The sequence below is a fragment of the Nannobrachium achirus genome (assembly GCF_963921795.1).
Source record: "Nannobrachium achirus genome assembly, chromosome: 24".
Classification (NCBI taxonomy): domain Eukaryota; kingdom Metazoa; phylum Chordata; class Actinopteri; order Myctophiformes; family Myctophidae; genus Nannobrachium; species Nannobrachium achirus.
In genome coordinates, this window is record NC_137831.1 from 20498378 (window position 1) to 20519656 (window position 21279).

Here is a 21279-nt window from a genome sequence, read left to right on the forward strand (position 1 = left end):
GTGACTGTGTTGAGCTGGTCAGGTGTCTCCCAAGCAGCCCTTCTCTCTCTGGCTGCGGCACTCCAAATGATGGCAGCAGCTGAGCTGAGCCGAGCAATATAGTCCTTGAGAAGACTGGCCTAATGAGTTTAACAGGAGACAGCTGTGTATGTGTGGAGCTGTCCATGGAGCCAATGAGCCTGATAATGGAAGAGTGGGCACCAAGGAAGAGTGGACGGCAGGAAGCCTCAATGTTAAATTGGCAATTGGCAAGTGTACAAACAAACTAGAAATACTGTTCCTACAAAACAGTGTGGGCTTGCATGGAACACCATGTATGGGCACAACGATCTACTCAACATGCACTCAAACATATATGGGCATGAAAATCAACGGGCACTCCAATATTACTTCCTAGACTCCTCCAATTTATATACTTTATAGAGGCTACTTTAGTATAAGATTTGGGAGAACATCCTACAAAAGATTTAATGTGGGTGTTGTTATTGTGGGCTCACCTGAAAGGCAAGAAACACTATGTTATCCTCATTATTTATATAATATAGTGAGTTCCGCCGCATATTTCCGCCACATATTTCTGCCGCAGACAGTACAAAGGCAGGGCCCTTAGCCAATGAGGCGCAATTGGTGGAAACAAATCTGGGAGTGGTGTTAGCTGGAGTATTGGTTGAGCTTCACATGACAGTTAGCACGCTCCAGAATATAGTCACGTTGGCAAACATAAGAAATAAAGAACAATTTATTTGATTAAGAGTTTTACAACAATGTTATTGTTGTGGGCTTGCCTCTAAGGCGAGAACACTGTTATCCTCAGTATTGTGGGCTTGCCTGAAAGGCGAGAACACTGTTATCTTCATTATTTATATATATATAGTGACCTCCGTCGCAGACAGTATAAAGGCAGTTGTTTATATAGTGAGTTCCGTCGCAGACAGTACAAAGGCAGGGCCCTTAGCCAATGAGGTGCAATTGAGGTGTGGAGGTAACACCAAATCTGGGAGTGGTGTTAGCTGGAGTATTGGACATAGAATGTATAGATCTAGAACACAGATTTCATAGCTCTAGAACACATGAAAATTCACTGCTTCACTTCACTATTTGATTGGATCTGGGACCTTCCCTGTCAATTAAAATAGTGCTGTTTGGTCATTAGAGGCCAAATAGAGACCTTTTCGGCTGCAGCATTTTTCTTTAATTTACACTTTACACTTGCAACCCGCGATCCGGCACCTATTCAATGACAGCCAATCAGGCCAATCAGGGACCAGCATTCTTGGTGACGTCACCATCAATAGCCAATGAGGGACCAGCATACTTGGTGACGTCACCACCAACAAGTGCGACCCCAGAACGGCTTGTAAATATTGAAGCAGCCGGCCCCTACTGGCCAAAGCTGGAACAACAGGCAGGGGGGGCTACATGTACGAGCATAAGAGTGCGCCACTGGGTTCTACAACAGGGTTCAATGGACGTCGAGTGATGTTTGTGACGTAATGTGACGATGTTCGTGTTACGTCTCAACGTAACACATTTTGGCAAATCCAGATGTGCCAATTTCCCCACACAATGCACCTGAATTAGCTACTTCCGCATGCTTCAAAACGCCACTGAGCAACTTGCATTGAAATGAATAGCTGGGGGTGGGGCTATCCTCTATGGTGCGACCTGATATAAATAACAAGGCGCAAGTTGGCACCTCAACAGACAGACAGACATACAGCACCGAACGTAGTGCACAAGAGACAAGTTGGCACCTCGACAGAGTGCAGTCTAGTTTATATAATATTTCTACAATCTACAGAACCTGTATGTATGCAGTCATTTTGGGCATAAACTTCAACTTCAATCACCAACCACCGCCCTCATCCTCTCCCATTACCCCAAGAACGCACCCATGCACGCACGCACGCACGCACGCACGCACACACAGTTTACACACACACACACACGCACACACACACACACACACACACACACACACACACACACACACACACACACACACACACACACACACGTAGCAGTTAACAAGAGTCACTATCTACATTTTAATCATTCATCTGGGGGGCGACTAAACGAAATGAACAAGGTGTTTGTCTTCCTCGGATATGATCCTGCGGGAGCTGCTGGGAGCAGAAGGTCTGGGTCAGGGAGAGGTTCAACAGGCTTACAGCTTGGTAAACATATGTGGCATGGCTACGGGAGGGCTTAATCTTATTCACAGCCGCGTGCTCTCCAGACAGCCACTTTATCCGGGTGCAAACACATCTCACGACTGAGTGTCAGTCAGTCTGCCATCAGCAGGCACGTGCACACATAGACATCAAAGGGGGCTGGAGCCCCTGCCCTTTTTACCCGTCTGTGAAAAGTGCCCTCTCCAGACCATGAATGCTGTTTTTGAAGCGGTGAAAGCCGCTTCCAAGGTGTGGCTTTGTCTGTCCCGTACATGTCCCGCCCATCTGAATGGTCAATTTATGTCTGTCCCGTACATGTCCCGTGCATGCTTGACCAATTGAGGATTGGTCAAGCTTCACATGCCAATTTGGCCCTCCAGACAAAATCCTTGTGCGGTACAAAGATATCTGGGTTGTAAGGCCAGATCTTGGGAACTGAATATGAGTTGGTTGATGTTGGAGTGTCCTTGAAGATCTGTGGATGGTCTTGTAAGGTAGAGTTGAAGATCTGTTGTCCAGTGTCCGGTGTCCTGTTGTCCATTGTCCTGAGAAGGGTCCTGTTGGGAGATCCTGGGGAGCGCGATTGGATCTCGCCTTGTCCGGGGAATGCGGGCCTTTATATACCCTTCGCTTAGCGAGTGGGCCGAGTCATTCCTGTGATGTCAGAGTGAGTCAGCTATATCCATACCTGGAGTCTGTGATGTCAGACGTGGAGGTTCAGCCAGCTCCATACATGGAGATCCATGTGATGATATTAATCTCCATATATGGGAGTCCAATACCAACTTAGTAGGTAACAAGCCAGAGGATGTGGAAAGCCTTCGTAACATGCATCCCCTTTTCCATGCCATAACTAAGACAGCATTCAAGAGAATTGCCTTGTCCAAACTCTCCTGAACTAAATGCATTATCTTATGTTGAAAGAATTGCCCCCACTGTGTAGAAATCAATGCCGTATGCCACGTCTCCAGTATTGCCGTTTTTTATGCTTAGTTTAGTGTGGTATCAAGTACTGAACTGCGACGTGTTGTGAGCTTGGAGGTCAGCTATTTTCAATATTTTCACCAAGGGGCCCTTTTAGAAATGTCAGCCCCTGCCTCTCTAACATTCTCTGCACGTCCCTGCAAACACATCTCATGACTGAGTGTCAGTCAGTCTGCAATCAGTGCCAGCGGCGCTGTGTCGGGGTAAAAAAAAAACATGTAATGTCACCACGGAACGGGGCTTCTGGTGGAGCAGATTGGTATGTAAATGACCAAATGAAAGGAACACGAACAGAGAGAGAGAGAGGGAGAGAGGGAGAGTGGAAGAGAGAGATAGAAGGAGACACACGCGTACACTGTACACACACACACACACACACACACACACACACACACACACACACACACACACACACACACACACACACACACACACACACACACACACACACACACACACACACACACACACACACACACACACACACACACACACACACACACACACACACAGAGGAAGGGCGATAACGCTAAAGAGCAGCAGGATAAACGAGTTCTCAAGAGTCAAACTGTCACTACCGGGGAACCTTTGACAGAGCTCACACAGCCGCTCAGCATGAAGATGAAAACACAGCGTCTGAGCGGTCTCTCTAATGCACGGGCACGCACGAACACACACAAACACACACACATGCGTGCGCACGGCCCCACGCGCACGCACAGGGTAGAGTGATCTAATCCTGGCATCTCCCGTTTTCCTTCCTGACTGAATTATCATACACACAGGGGTTGCAACACGACGCTGGACAACTACAGTATAACACAAAGTCCCTGCGTCGATTAGTGTTGCTAGACACTGCAAAAGCAATAAGTGAGACTTAGGGAAACGCTAATAGCTGCCATAGACACCAACCCCACACACACACACACACACACACACACACACACACACACACACACACACACACACACACACACACACACACACACACACACACACACACACACACACACACACACACACACACACACACACTCCCTGGAGCCTGACAATTAACATTGGCATCCGTTGGGAAATCATCACCCCGTAACGCGGGTCCTCCTCGCGGCCTTTTACTCCTCTGACTGGCGTGTTTACTCCACCGGTCGTTTCGCTGACGGGTCGGAGGAGGAAAATACGAGTACATTTGTCAGTATTAAAAGGTGTTCAGGCCAGACAGGAGGATTTGTGGGTTGTTTTTTTTTCCTGTAGGCTGGCATTTTATGAGCTTTATTTATTGGTCATGGCAGGAGACGAGAGAAGAGAGCCGCCACGACTTCCGTTTGATGAAGTGGTGGCTTCCACAAAAAGGAACATTTTGACTGCCAAGATGCCCACTGGCGCACCCACCCACGGTTTGATTTGTTGGACGGGTGGGTGGGGGGACCGTGCATCTATCTTTGTTATTGGTCATTCATTTTTATCGCCGTCAGGTTGCAGTTACTATCAAAACCTCCACCGGCTGTCAGTCAGTCTGTCCGTCCGTCCGTCCGTCCGTCCGTCACACTTTTCCCCTACTCATATCTCTGCCAACGTTGCCCCAATCCATGCCAAACTTTGCACACACACACTCCTTGGCTGCTGCTAAACCATGCCTCATTTCTCACATGGCCCTCTTCTAGCACCACCATGAGGCTGATTCTTGCAAGACACATTTTTGGACATTTTTGGACCATTGCCTTCCAAAGTTTGTGTATGCGACCTGACGGTCGCTTATCTCCCGATTTAGGGAGTCTTACTGGTATTGGTCATTCATTTTTATCAGTGTTGGTGATGTTTCGTTTTCTGTTCAGACTGAATTAAATATATGCATTGCCTTTTGATCATGCATTTCTGGCCTGATCATTATGTTTGATATTATGATGATATTGTATGTATGTATGATAATACAGATGAGGTTGAAAAGAAGATCAAAGCTTGGGATTACAAAACAAAAAGCAAAGCAATGAGGCAGAGGTAGGTTAAAGCATATATTCTGATAGTAGTCATAGCTACAGAGCAGTGGTTTTCAACCTCTGGTCCATGTACCACTGGTGGTACTTGATACCCGCTCGGGTGGTACACAGAGGAGTCTCCCAAAAAAAAAACAATACATAAGTGGAGTGAAATATTTATATTATATCGTCGTTGTGTGTATGTCCAAAACCGTTCGTTTTGCATTTATCATTTTAAAAACGATTTAAACTAGTGAAAACAGCCGATCTACAAGCACATAACGCCTCGCGGTGCGAGGCGTTGTGTGCTTGTAGATCTGCTGTTTTCACTACTTTTGTGCTATGGCCTTGTATGATGAAGCAGGGCTTTACTTTACGAAAAAACATAAAAAATTGAAACTTGGAGATACGAGGTTTCCGCCCGACAACGACGATATACTACAGGTAGATCTTCTGACCAAGCAAATGGTTGAAATAGGCTCTCCAGGTGTGCTGAAATGGAGCATGACATGGCATCACACCTAGACTTTAATAGAACATTTGAGAACGGATTAATCACGTTAGAAATATCAGTGCAGCTGATTAGACAAACTGACGAGTATCTGCAGCAGCATACTGTACGAATGCCAAAAAAAAAAAAAAAACTAAAAGATCACCATGAATTCAAGGAATAAATTGGCCTCCTGTGTCGAATGTGCGTAGCTGATTTAGCTGAATAGGATGGGGTAGGTCTACGCACCTGTCTCTTAACATCAGTTATTATGGTGGTACATGGGGAGACAGATATTTTCTGAGGTGGTACTCGGTGTAAACAGGTTGAAAACCACTGCTATAGTGTGTTTGTTCAGTCACAAGAGGTCTGGGTCTCCCTGTCTCTCCAGCTCTAAACAGAAAATACATTTTCAGGTAGGTGACAAACTTTCACTCACACACGCACGCACGCACACATGCACACACACACACACGCACACACACACACACACACACACACACTCACACCAGTAAGACTCCCTAATCGGGAGATAAGCGACCGTCACGTCGCATACACAAACTTTAGAAGGCAGGTGACTGACGGATGTACTGACAGCCGATAGAGCATTTCATAGTAACTTTTCATAGTAACACGCACGCACGCACGCACACACAGGCGCACGCTCGCACACACTGATTAAATTCAGAGATTAGCAGAGGAATGGGTCTATACGTTTTCTATTCTCTTTTTTGGAGAAGCTACCATTAAGCAGGTGGCTATAATATATCCCGGTTGGGTGGTGGAGGGGGTGTATCAGCTTTCTCTTGCGCCATCTGTTAACGTCAACCTTTTACAAAGAGAGACAGTAATGCTGAGTCACGCTTTTCCTGGCTTACTCCCCGAGACTGAAAGGTCACACGGATTTCATATTGTTTCTCAAGCTGTCAGTATCTCACATGTGGTTATATTCCTGCTCGCATGGGTCCACAACATGACTTGGCCTGTTCTCCTGGGCAGGGGTGTCGCACCAAATTCTGGGCCCTGGGGACAAGGATTCACTCACATTTTGTGCTTTAACTGTTGAAAAATAGCAGATCTACAAGCTCACAGCGCTTTTACAAAGAGAGACAGTAATGCTGAGTCACGCTTTTCGTGGCTCACAGGCAATCCCAAGGCAGGGTCTGTGAGAAATGAGGCATGGTTTAGCAGCAGCCAAGGAGTGTGTGTGCAAAGTTTGGCATTGCCGCCTATCTTTCTTGTCACTTTCAACCTAGTGTCTCTATTTTGGACATGACATAGCCATACAGTTGCAAACACCTTTTGTTCCCCCGAAATGATGCCTCTGACTTTAAATGTGTTGTTTTCGGAGAAAGCGAGCCTGCGATTGGAGGTTACCCACAAACAGACGTCATTGGTAGAATCCGTGTCCGGTCAGGGAGTATCCCTGTGTCCTGTTGCAGTATCTGTGGTCAAGATCTGTGGTCAAGGCTCATGTTAACACTCTGGTTAGCAGGGGTGTCAAACCAAATTCTGGGCCCTGGGTACAAGGATTCACTCTCATTTTGTGCTTTAACTATTGAAAATTAGCAGATGTACAAGCTCACAGCGCGGCACCGAGTGCCGCGCTGCAAGCTTGTAGATCTGCTATTTTTGAAAAATCGTGAAAAAGTCTTTGAATATTTCAAATCCTTCTAAGTTTTTTTTGAAAAACCTATGTTTCTATGTCAGTGGTGCTCAAACTGTGTGTCATGTGAAGGACCCCCAAAATGATATGCATTTGGCCACGGACCCCCATCTCAAAATATTTAGTTCCAAGGACCCCCCCAGAAGCAATATTTTTGTTACAAATGTTTGCTTAAAAATATACATAAAATGCTGGAAGTTCCCAGCCTTATTACATATCTATCAGTGATGCGCAATCACATAATATATTCAAAGATTTGCACACATTTTCACGACTTTTCAAAAATAGCAGTGCCGCGCTGCAAGCTTGTAGATCTGCTATTTTTCAATAGCTAAAGTATAAAATAATTCCAGGCCCCTCCACCTTGGGCCCTAGTAACCCTGTCCCACTTTTCCCCCCCTTGTGACGCCCCTGCTGTTTAGAAGTGAGCATCAGCTAATTGCAATTGAAAAGACCTGTAGTGGTGTCAGACCCGAACCCGACTCTCTCCAGCACCTGTTATCTGAGAAAGTCGGTTATCTAACAATAGGTGTTTTGCACTGAAAATGGCAGATCTACGAGCTCACGTACTGTAGTGTACGTCTTTGTTTGTTGTGAGCTTAGACCAGCTATTTTCAGTATGCGACACCTGTATATGTGTATATACAGTACATGTATATTTGCATTATACAGTGAAATGTGTTCTCTGCATTTAATTCATCCTATAAGTATAGTGGTGTAAAGTAACTAATTACATTTACTCAAGTACAACTTTGGGGTATTTTTTTTTTTACTTTACTGGAGTATTTGAAAATCTTTAGTGGGCCACCCAGCCCAAAAATTACTGTAACTATCCTAAAATGGTGGCAAGAAATAATACCGGGCATATGTCCGGTATACCAGATGCCTAGTCCACCCCTGATTGTGGGAAGCAGGATTTGATTTATTAAAATAATAGACAAACAGACAAATAGCAAAAATAGCCAATCTTTAGATTTTTTTGGGGGGGAAAGTGACATGTTAAATAAACCAGTAAGACTCCATAATCGGGAGATAAGCGACCGTCAGGTCGCATGTAAAAATCGGCCTGATAGTGGCGCTAAATGGGACGGATCCATGTTGATGACATGACTCTGGACATCCTGTGTTTACCGATTTGTGTGATTTTAGGGCAAAAGTTGTAGGAGTGACTGACTGACTGACTTACTGACAGCCGGTGGAGGTTTTGATAGTAACTGCAACCTGGCGGTCGCAATAAATAATCTTGGAGGGAAGGACACTTTGTGAACATCTCACAGAGTTCAAAATCCAATTAAGACTAATCTTTTGATGTCATCAAAAGGTGCGTCTCAGAGCCGCGTCATTAACGATGTGGACTCATGTAATTAAGCTTGTACCCATGAGTCAGCAGTAACTCACAGCATTAATGAGAGTATTGAAGGGAAGACTGCCTTCATATTACTAAATTAGACGCTCCTCCGTGCGAGTTGTCAAAGTGAGTCCATTATTCAATGTCAAGGGAAGCAAAACATGATCACATCCCAATTTGAGAAACGTTATGTCTCCCTGTGACTCAAACTAGTGAAAATAGTCGATCTACAAGCACACAACGCACCACATCTGCTATTTCTTTCTTTTATACAATTGATGGAACATCTTTTTTATTTTAGAAATATTACAAAAAAAATGGAAATGAAAAAAGGGATATTTACTCGCGACCCATAAAAAATTGTCTGTGACCAAATTGTCATATGTATGATATTGCCTTACACTGCAAAAGTACACAAGGTCAGTTTCACAGACAATACATGAACCCTTTTCTGGCCATGTCATATAGGTCAGTGGTTTTCAACCAGTGGTCTGGGGACCACCAGTGGTCCTTGAGGGGGTTTCAGGTGGTCCCCAGCTAAATGATGGAGAGTTGGTAACCAAATGGACCTTTAATAGATCTTTAACTCTTGGAGAGGTCCATTTGGTTTCATTTTACGCTCTCAATAGTTAGGTTATTGTTAAACATCTGCATTACTTAATTTAGAAGAGGTCTACACTATTAGAGAATGTAGAAGAATTGTTATTTTGATCAAGGTTTGCCTGTTATCTCTCCTATGGTACCAACATCAACACAGCAACATTAACACAGCATGGAATTGTGGACAAAATCTCTTACCCAACGACAACAAAATATTCAACGTTTTGGGTCTGAGAGGCTAAATCTCATCAAGTGGTGGTCGTGGTCCGTGGCTCAAATACCCAACAAATAAAGGATCTTGATATGAAAATATCAAGGTCTATATATTGATATCATATATTGATAGGGTTAGCCTAACCCTATCTAGGCTACAAGCTCACAACACAATGAACACATTGTGATGCATTGCCAGCTTGTACAGTAGATTAGCTATTTTTGAGTATAGAGGGGAAATAGAAGCTGGGTCAACAAATAGTGTTTAAGAGGTTTACCACTTCTTAAACCTTGTACTTAGTTGACTGGATTCCCAAGGGTTCTACTTCTGTTTTTGCTTGCTCTCCACCAGGGGTCTTCAACAGGGTGTCTGGGATCCCTAGGGGGTCCTCAGAGTTACTACCAGGGGGGCAAATGCTGGAAGTTCCCAGCCTTATTACACATCTATGTGTGATTTGTTGATGGTGTCCACCTGGGCACCTGTCACGGCATCTTTAACTCATTCTTAGTTTACGGCCGTAGAGCCCGGAGATTTCTCTATGTCTTTCACTGCCGGCTTCTCCTACCTGTTAACGTGGGCGCTCATTCAGTTCCCATCGTGCGTGATCGGACACTGCTATGCATCGTGTGTTCGCGTATTCCATCAGCTTCTCAAATCCGTTGAAATTTTTTCAATTGATCAATCCGTTCTCCATCTGTAAGCCGCGGAGTTTATACAGAAAGCTAACGGGCCAAAATAGACGACGGACCATCAGCTTCCGGTTCAGGGGCTCAATGATAAGTGGTCCGCTCAATAATGTGTCCGTGTAGAAACCGATCACGGAGCATTAGTTCCGGCCTATTTTAGTTCCGCTTCGATAAAAAAAATGTTTTTAATTAAAGCTTATTAAATCTCCGGGTTCTACGGGCATGGCAGAGAAGGGGTACAAAGGGGTATTTTTTTGGCAGCAAAATTGTTAAATAGACAGCATACACCCTGCAGTTTCAGATACACTGAAGAAGGCTGGATAGCCGAAACGTTTGTTTCTCATCCTAATTATGTAATAAAACAAAGAAAAGGTAACTCTTGCCACTGTGTGCGATCCATTTTCCTATGAATACTTGATGGTCTAAAGAGGACACAGCACCAGTCAAGTCAGAGCGCGGTGGTAGCAAAAAAGTCCAGCCTGGAACCCAAGCATTCCTATTCTGGGGAAACATTCGCCAAAAATAGCAGATCTACAAGCTCACAACGCATCGCAGCAGTGTGAAACGTTGTTGTGAGCTTGTAGACTATTTTCGGCAAAGAGACTGGTGTGGAGGGGGAGATAGACCAGGTAGCTTAGTTTAGTAGTATTGAGGGTTTAAGTTAGCCTCGTAAACCACTAGTCTAAGTGGGTAAATATCAGAGAATACACGTGAACAAAAAATATGAAGTTATACAACAATAGTGATAGTGCTGTTAAACAAGTGTATGAAATCGATGAAAAAGATTAATCTGCAGTACAATTTTATACAAGTAGTGGGGGTCCCTGCTTCATCTCTCTCTCAGCTAAGGGGTCCATGGCCTTCAAACTACATATCATCACTATTATTTTCACCGAATGCCAGCCCCAGAATAGGGAAGCTAGGGTTCAAGTGGTTTTTAAAGTCACTCTCCAAATAAGTACAACACATGGTTTTTGTTTTAGGGAGGATTTGTACAATAAGCTTGCCTTCAGTTCGCGCACGTACTGTATGGAGCAAGTCAAATTTAAACAGCCTGTGCAAATGGAATAATCTCTTCTACATCACTGAAATGATGAGCTTTATGTACGTAGGAAAATCCAGTACCTAGTTTTTCTTTATTTCTTTTTCTTTATTTATTTTTTCTTTATTTGCAAGCCAGTCAGCTTGTGATGAAGTCCTTCACTGACTCGGATTTAAATGCATCCCGGGGGAGATATCAAGCTGGCAAATCAGCAAGTTCTTAACATCTTCTTCAAGATGGTTTCCAGGCAACGCAGATCCTTGAGATTACGTTAAAAATAGTACCCCCCCCCCCCCCCCCCCCCCCCCCCCGGTGTGGTGAGCTAAAATAACGCACACCCAAAAACACGAAGAGTGTGCTCACTGGCCGAGGACATGCCGTGTCATTTCAGGATCCCCCGGCCCAACGCAGGTAACACAGGACACGCTGAGAGACAGGACACGCAAAAAACGACAACCTAAAAGAAGAAACCTTTTGTCCTTTAAATAAAGTTTCTCACATCCCATCGCTCGATGCGCGTCGGACATGGAGTGTTATAATCAGAAGAACACACACCCTAGTGAGCTGGTTGGTGCTGTGCGCGAGGGACGTACGCGGTGGCGACGTGTCTCTCAAGTGTCTGCTCTGCTTTCGCTGTCTGCCACTCACTGCCAAGCCCTCCACCCAGGGGTCCCTCACAGCACCACTCACCTAATGGTAAATGATGATTCTGCGAGCCGGCACGGCTGACAACGGGGCCCTCGCCCTCTGTGCGGACCATCCATCTTTTTGTTCTCCCCGGGCCCGGCATGTCTGGTGAGGGATATTTTGTGCTGGATCAAGGCTTTTTACTTCCGCCGGGCAGGAAGTTTAACGGGGGTTATGTTTACAACCCATTCCCATCTGTCTGTTTTGTCTATCTGACCTGTTTGTCAGGATATCGGGCCCCAAAAGTTCTGATTGGATTTGTGTGAAACTTTGTGGATGGTTTGGGCATGGGGCCAGGAAGAGCCGATTCATCCATTGCCCAAACGTGGTGGGCATATGGTCTGTCATGGAAATACATACAGTATGGTCGCTGTCGGGTGGAAACCTAGGATGCCCAAAACTGTTACTTTTCAGGGCAAAACTGTGTTCCGAAGGATTTAATATAGTATTTACTCACAAGCACTTGTTAATGCTTTTCATTGGTTATCCCTATTTTGTCATAATAGGCAACGCAAAGTTTCTACCCAACAACAACGACATAAGAGATTCATATAACTGGTGTGAGGCACACACTATATATATATATATTACTGGCCCAGTCACAAGGTATTGACAAGACAATGTGAGGCACATACCGGTGACAATTGCAGCTACGCAAGTGTTGTAGGCTAGCCCTCCTGGCACAGCAAAACGGGATTAAATATGCGCTACAAATTGTATGCAAGTGCTCGTCGGCACAGGTGAGGCAGCAGTGAACTCACTCACTGGGCCTGGCCCTCCTCTAAACTGCTCTCGCTGAACATTATTAGATAATAATCTGGCCTGCCGATCCCCCTCAAGATGTGCGAGAAACAAAACAGTTTCTCATAAGCCGAGCGGTTAGGGGGCTGGAGACATTTTAACTGATTTGGAGTGCTCCGCGGGCCACTCCAGTCTGGCTCTGATGAATGCAGGGAGGGGGGAAGAGAGCAGATGTGACAAGCCGGCGTCAGATTGGGTTAGCTGTTTAAACGCTTCAGGAGATGAACAGGCCGGGAACTCTCTCCGGCGGGCGCGGACAGCCTGCCCTGGCTGTGGGTGCTGTGGCACAGCTGGGGAGAAGGGGCAGCAGAGGGCACAGCGGCGGTACGGTGGCTGTAATCATCAGTACCAACATAGTAAGCTAGCTAATAGTCTAGCTAAGTGGTTGTATGTCAACTCGCAATCATGACATACTGTATACATAGATCAGATGCACAAAATAGATGGATGGACAGGCTAAGGGAACACTAGAACTTGTGCTTTTCTATCCCAGTGGGGGGAGGGGGTGACCCCAGATGACAGTGAAGTGAAAATGTAAGGACTTGTAAGACCTTTTTAATATCTCAACAAATAAAAAGGAAAGAAAAAAAATCAAACCTCAGTTCGAAGTGAAGCGGTGAATTTATATTCTATGTGTACTAGAGCTTTGAAATCAGTGTTCCAGATCTATACATTCTGTGTTCTAGATCTATACTTTCTATGTGCTTTAGTTCTATACTTTTATGAATTCTGAATTCTGAATGATTTTGTCTGGAGGGCCAAATTGTCATGTGAAGCTTGACCAATCCTCAATTCTGCATGCACGGGACATGTATGGGACAGATATTCTCACTCCTTGAGAATCTATGGGAATCCTCAAAAAAACTGGTACGGGACATGTACGGGACATACATTCTCACTCCTTGAGAATCTATGGGAATCCTCAAAAAAACTGGTACGGGACAGACAAAGCCACTCCTTGGAAGCGGCTTTCACCGCTTCAAAAACTGGTCAAACATTATCCAAATTGTCAAATAATATAGGGGACAAAAACTGTGAAAATAGCCGACCTACTGGCTATTTTAATATGGAACCGAGATCTGCTGAGATCTAATATTTTCACAATATGGTCAAACAAAGTGTAATGCCTCAACTCAGACAATTCCAAGTGCTTGTCAGGGTGGTGAGGGTCCTCAGTTCAAATATGATTATGTTAGGGGTCACGGCCTGAAAAGGTTGAGAACCACTGTTCTAGCCCACTCAAGTTAACTCATCTGGTGCCGATCCCGAACTAGTTCGGCTTTATTTCAATCCAATACAATCTTTTTTTTATTAATTCACTTACCCCGAGCTGCTTGTAGAGTCGTGGGTGGTCCTGGCTCGCTAGCCGCTAGCCAGCTAGCCGTTCTACTCTGTCCGACGATATATTCCATTAAAAATGGTTTAAAATACATTTTTGAGCTCCCCAATGTTCACCCGATGTTCGGCGCCGCTTCCGATGAGTACACGAGTGTGCCGATCCCGAAGTAGTTCGGCTTTATTTAATTAAATGAATAAAATGATAAGAGGCCTTCTGAAGCCTGGCTTGATTTTTGTAGCTACTAGCCGAAAGCTAACAACGTCCCGGCCGGCCGTAATTTGCGAACGCAATCGCCAATCTCCGCCTAATCCAATGAAAGACCGCATCTTTAAAGGCTTATATCTCTTTTTTGTGTTTTAGGAAAGCGGCGCGAGGTTTATTTACGGCGAAATCGCCCAAAAATGATCTTTTAGATGACAAAATGGGAATAGCCATTCTGTTAGCATCTTCATCCGGGACATTTCCATGCCGTGCATGAACGTGAGGACGTCAGGTCCTGGAAGCTGAAGTCCTGGAAGCTAAAGCGCTCGCCTATGAGAGATGCGCTGGCATTCTTTGGCCCCTAGAGGGCGCTGGCGCTCAAAGAGTTAATATGCATTCACCCGGTGTCCTTTTTATAAAGGTGAATATTTTCTGAGCCCCAGGAGAGGGGAAGTTGCTTTTATGCTGCTCAGATAGCTGAGATGAGTGCATGGGGGGAGCTGTTAGGTGTTAAGTGTCTTGTTCAGGGACACTTTGACGTGTAGACTGGCCGAGATGAGGGTCGAAACAGTGACCTTCGGCGACTCTATCCACTCAGATATGGCCTCCCATGCTAGTGGTCTACTAAGGGAACATAGTTATACAGTATCTGGCTAGGACAGAGATGAATGCAATAGGTTTCCTGCCAGGATAAAAACATATATATATCTGTAAAGACAAAGCTTGGAACAACTAAATGTTACAAAAACGTAATGCCTGCCGAGTCGTAACACCACATTCCGATCAGCCGAGCCCAGTGGCGGAAAAAGTATTTGCATTGTTTACTTAAGTAAAAGTATCAATACTGCAATATAGAAATACTCTGTTACAAGTAAAAGTGCGAAATTCGAAATGTACTTAAAATACTAAAAGTAGAAATAGCAGATCTACAAACTCACAACGCATTGTGAGCTTGTAGATCAACTATTTTCAAATGCCGAAATGTATAGGGTGGAAGTGGTTAAAGTACGGTATGTTTTGTAATAATAATCAAAGCCTACACAGTAACTAGTAACTAAAAGTTTTCAAATAATTGTTGTGGAGTAAAAGTACAACATTTGCCTCTGATATGTAGAAGTAAAAGTACAGAAAACTGGAAATAATCCAGTAAAGTAAAAGTACCTCAACAGTGTACTCAAGTACAACACCTGAGTGTACACGTCCTTAGTTACTTTCCAGCCCTTACCTCGTCCGAGCCCGAGCCGAAGATGAGCAGGTCGAAGGGGATGGCGGCCACCATGTCGATGAGGAACCAGCCCTTGAAGTAGTGGATGGCGATCCTGCCCGGCGCGCTCACCACCTCCTCGTTGACGTTGACGTAGGTGGTGCGGAAGTTGATGAGGATGTCCACGATGAACATGATGTCCACCATGAGGTCCACCACGTTGAGCGGCGAGCACGAGTAGCCGCACTCGCGGCGCCGCTGCTCCTCGACGTCGTTGAGCAGGAAGGCGGCGGAGTACGGCGTGAAGATGGCCGTGTAGATGACCAGCAGCAGGATGAGCCAGTCCCACACCGCCTTGAACGGGCTGTAGTGCAGGATGGTGTACTTGTCGATGCGCGTGGTCTGGAGCTTGTACTCGGGCAGCACGTCCGCCCCCAGCGAGAGGACCTGTAGGGGGAGACAGAGGGGCAGGGGGAGGGGAGGTGGGAGTTCAATCAAGTTGCCTACCCTCGATGACAATACAGGCTTATGCAAAGGCAAAATGTGTCATTTTGCATTTTCAACTTGGTATCCTATTGTACAGGTTCTTCTTGGTTTACCTAGGTTTCTAACTTATATGCATTTAATGTATTACCTTGTTGTGCCGTCCTAGCTTATTGTAAATTGCTCTGGATTAACACTTATGGTGCCAACCCCGAGTTTCCCCGAGTTTGTGTATAGCTGTGCCAAGCCCGAGTTTCCCGAGTTGGCCGTTTTGGGCATGATCGCGATCGCGAAATACATGTTTGACTCCCAGAACAGCCCATGGAAGCTCCCATGGCATCCATGTTTGTTTACATTTGAAGAAAACACTATAGCCTATATCTTTTGAATGCATGAACGGATTTCCTAGCAGATTTCTTTTGTTTGAAAGCTGTGAATGACGTGCACACGTGTGGTGCATCATCCGTGTATTATCCGTGCATGACCCGTGCACATTGTGCACATTAAAAGGTACGAATCTAAAGATTCTGGCAATGGAAGACATTGAAGATTTTAATGCTTGGCAGCAAGCAGGATAATAGTGTCTGCTAAATGTCTAATTTGTAAATTGAAAATTACAGCAACAGAGTGAAATAAAAAAATTAAATATAACAAATAAAAAGTGTTGCGTTGACGTGTTGCAGATCTGTATCCTAAACATTCTGTTTGGCCACTCTTTGCTCTGTTATCAAACACAATTTGAGAGTGCTATGACACAGACCTGTGTGGGAGTTCCATCCTCTGACCCCACCCACCCCTGTAAATGTACAGTATCTATTATTGCTTTTAGTGCTGTTGTTTTAGTGCAACGTATTGTATGTCATGATAATGAATTGAGTACGATGGACTGTACCATTCTCTCCGTTCCTAAAGTATGACCAATTGTGTCATTTTGACCTAAGCCGGGGGTCAGCAACCCGCGGCTCTTTAGCGCCGCCCTAGTGGCTCCCTGGAGCTTTTTCAAAAATGTATGAAAATGGAAAAATATATTTTTTGTTTTAATATGGTTTCTGTAGGAGGACAGACACAAACATTCTTAATATTTTCCAATGCTGTAAAAATTTGTAGAATAAATATTACATTTCAACATTCTCTCCAGGATGCGCTGCAGGGAAAATAAACATTTAATCATGAATGTTCATTATGTATTTGTAGCCTACTTATGTCATACGTCATTTTGATAGTAGGCTAATATAGCTAATATAGACATTTACAGCATGTGTTGCCTTCATTTTAAGGCTTATGTATATAAGACTTTTAATTTTTTGCGGCTCCAGACAGATTTGTTTTTTTGGTCCAATATGGCTCTTTCAACATTTTGGGTTGCCGACCCCTGAGCTAAGCTGATCTGGGTCGGGTATTTAAATTCACCTCAGTGGAAATATTGAAATTGTATTTTAACAATATCAGGAACTATACCACGGCTTCACATCATATTGTAGAATACATTCCATAGATGCAAATCTAATGTTGAAAAGCACATGAATGTTTAAACATGACCCACTGAAATGCTGTTTAAGTCAACAAAATTATAGGTTGAAGTGAAACCATGCGGATATTGTGTTTATGAGCACGCAATAAACACACTTGTATGCTGTAATGGACTTCCATTTACATTAAGACATTAGTGAGTACAATTAATGCAAAGCAAAAGGATGAATAGCATGCAAATTAAAGTTTGTTTGCTGCAGCAACAGCACCTCAGTAGTACCTCAATACATACTGTAACAGCATATGAAAAGTACAACTTTCACATTCCACAAAACAAATGCTTTGCCTGGTAAGTAATGAATGAAAACAACCCCCCTTCCAGTTATAGCATTAGATACTTTAGTATACACTGCGAGACTGAAGGCTTTTCAGATCAGCGACCTTATCTCTTGTAACCGTGACAAAATCCTTAGATTACTCTTGCAATGCAAGCAGGTTCTGAAAGCCGTGATATTGCGCTTCAGGCTGAGAGACAGCTGAGTCGGTTCGGAATCGGAACATGTAATGAAACCCTGAGAAGAAACCCCAGGTTGGGACTGTGTGAAAGGAAGAAGACAAGCCTTGTACTGTGATCAGTTTAGACACGGAATATATTCTTGAAGGCCCGGGTATCGCAATCACCATCTGTCCCCGGATAACTTTTTACATGAATATTTCAGCAGAATCATGGGCCACTTAAAGGTAGGGTAAGTCCATTCATCCATCTTCAACCGCTTATCCGGAGTCAGGTCACGGGAGTAACAGTTCCAACAGAGTTTCCTATCCTGAGCAACTTCCTCTACTCCCTCTGGGAGTATACCGAGGCGTCAGTGTGGACATATAATCCTTCCATCTGGTCTTTGGTCTACCACGGGGCAGAGCCCTGCACGGGTCCAATTTTGACAACCCGCGCCCGCCCGTCCCGTCATTAATCAGATCCGTGGACCGCCCGTTACCCGTCATTATTAAAAAATCAAAACCAGACCCGCCCCGCCCGTCAAAAAATGGACCCGTCGCCCGCCCCGCTACCCGTGATTACATGCATTAAAGTAAATAGCCTACAGCCGTGCGTGCGTTCTTTCAATGGCATCGCACTCCATTTTCACTCCATAGTTGATCCCCCAGCGAATCCTACTGCACGCCGTCGGAAAATGCTGTTATTAAGCCTATTATTAATAGGTCTATTATTATTTGGATAAAGTAGAACAACCTTTAAAACCAATCATACTAATTTAAAATTGTATCATGATCTGACACTGTCGCGACAGCTTGTTGCTGCTGATGCGTTCTGCCTCCGCTGCTTTGTGCAGTTGTATTTGTCATCCGACGGTGTCGCGCATTGAAAATATCAGAGCTACAAGCTCACAACATGTTGGAACTTGCAGCTTTGTGAGCTTGCATGTCTGCTATGCTCGACACGCACCGTCATACGGCGAAGCACATATCCAGCTTTTTACAGCTCTCTGAAAGCCTGGTGGGCGAGGTTACAGCTGAAGGGAACGCCACTCGCTGTCTGTCTGTCTTGTGTTCTCTCATGATAAACAGCCCGAGGTAATCTAAACCAAACCGGACCCATGATGTGACGATAATAAAGGAACTCCTAATAGTCGTGGAATCACGTGGATATTATACAATCATGCACCTTTCAACTACATCGCACGCGAGGCAAGCAGATCACTCGCGGCCACTTTATTCAGTTGTGTGACGGTGTCCTCCTCACTGTGAGTGTGTGCGCTCCAGGCAGCCGGCTGCCGCTGCTCCATGTGTGTGACTTGACGTATGCATGCCGTGGTTCTGTCGTCCTGCTGCTCACTGCATGTGTGCGCTCTTGTGACGTTGTTTTAGGCAGAAACAGTTGTCTGATTTTCACAGTAAAATGTCACCCGCCCGTGTTTAGTCGCGCACCGCCCGTCCCCGTACCCGCAAATTTATAGTTGAATATATTCCGCCCGTACCCGCCCGTCAAACACGGGTACCCGTCGGGTACCCACGGGTACCCCACCCGTTGCAGGGCTCTGCCACGGGGTCTCCTCCCAGTGGGACGTCAATCGAGGACCTTGTGATTTCATTTAATTCAAATAATAACAAAATGGGTATATTTTCTGATAATGCTAGTTACTATAAAGTGTTTGGTCCATATTTGGACTTCAGCCTTTTCCCCTGTGAGGAGAAAAAAGCAGTTTCAGTTTTGGTGGATGAGACTTTTTCCTCCAATCAGGATAGAGTGGGGCCTTCCTCCAATCATGGTCAAGTACCATGATTAGAGGAAGGCAATTTAAAGGAAATCATAACCGCCTCAACGACACAGAGGTAATTATAGGCACTGGCAGGTAGTTACGTCCCTTTCATATGGGTTCCATCCTGACACCTGGGTACCTGTCTGAATCTTCAGGGCATGCCCTGCCGCGCCGCTGATTATTCTGGCAGGAATGTCGAGTGAGAAGTACAGATAGGGCTGTCACAATTATTACATAATCATCTAATCGTGATTTTTTTTAAATAATCGTGATTATTTTTCATAATCGTCATAATCATTTCCATGTTGAAAAAGTTCATATATTTTTTTTAAAAAGTCAAAAATAGTGGAAATAGCAGATCTACAAGCTCACAACGCGTCGCAAATGTTTTTAACATTTCTAGCAGTTGCTGGTGCCGCCGTTCACTTATGCTTTAATTTTGAAGAGCCTCGGAAGCTTCTTGCGTGTGCACGTGAGTGTCAACTGACGATTGAGGAAGATAATCCATTTGTTTACAAACGCTCGCGAAAATAAAATCCAAACCGGGGCCGACAATCGCGGTAAAGTGTCACCGTGAAAACAGGCAGATCTCTCCTTCCCTGGCGTTCTTTGCACCTCATTCATAGATAAAGCTGTTTTTATGTTTCAGCCTAGAATGGAAGTGTATGCAGCCTAGATCCTCCATTTTGTTTCTGTGCGAGCCACGGTATGACGTATGGACCAGGGTCTTTCACAGGGTACACAGGACGGATGCAGCTGCACTTAACCAAGTTAACCCTTTGTCTCGTTGAGGGACGAGACAACTTAGTTTTGGCACAGCGACCTCCAGTGGCCGTATCTCGTTACTGAACGAGTTTGGCCCCCAAGTTGTTAAAAAGCAACCTTTTGTGCAAGTATTCTCGACTTTGACCACTTAAAGGGGGCCTGTCACCTAAAGGGTTACTGTCACTTTAAGAATCATCTTAAAAAACAAGTTAATATTTGCAATTGGTCCTTTGCAATTGGTTTCCATAAAAACTGTTGTATAAATTACCATTTTTCATGTGGGCAACTACTCAGACATGTTTATATAAAAGAGTCATGCTGTATCTCATCTTATCATCTCTCATAAAGTACCTGGGACTCGGCCCCATAGCGACGCAACAAGCCTGTGATAGATAATGATGGTGCAAATGAGATGGCAGCTCTGCAGCAAATGAACAGCTCCAGGGACGTACTGGCCATTAAGCGGGACAACTCCCGAACGGCCGGTTCATTCCCGGCCGGTCCAGGCCGGCTATTAGGAAAAAAATTAAAATAAAATGTCGGCCTTCATTCCATTTTGGGGGCTGGCCGGCCAACAAAGTAAATCGTCACTGTCGGGCAGAAACCTCGTATCTCCAAGTTTCAAATTTGTAATTTTTTTCGCAAAGCAAAGCCCTGCTTCATCATACAAGGCCGTCACACAAAAGTAGTGAAACAGCAGATCTACAAGCACATAACGATCGGCTGTTTTCACTAGTTTAAATCATTTTTAAAATGATAAATACAAAACAAACGGGTTTGGACATACAAGGTTTCCACCAGACAACGACAAAATATAACTCATGTAATTGGCCCACTGGCTTGTCACTTGTCATGATCTGAAATGTCAAAGTAGCA

General features: G+C 44.7%; 1 protein-coding gene across 1 annotated transcript in view; it reads right to left on the bottom strand.

Annotated features, from left to right (window-relative positions):
• LOC308280136 (voltage-gated inwardly rectifying potassium channel KCNH7-like) overlaps window positions 1-21279 on the bottom strand; it is a gene marked incomplete at both ends in the record, with an annotated part of 206348 nt that overhangs the window by 42246 nt on the left and 142823 nt on the right. The window contains one exon of the mRNA XM_080720398.1: window positions 15431-15856. Within this exon, the coding sequence (XP_080576524.1) occupies window positions 15431-15856 (426 nt within the window). The remainder of the gene's footprint in view (window positions 1-15430; window positions 15857-21279) is intronic.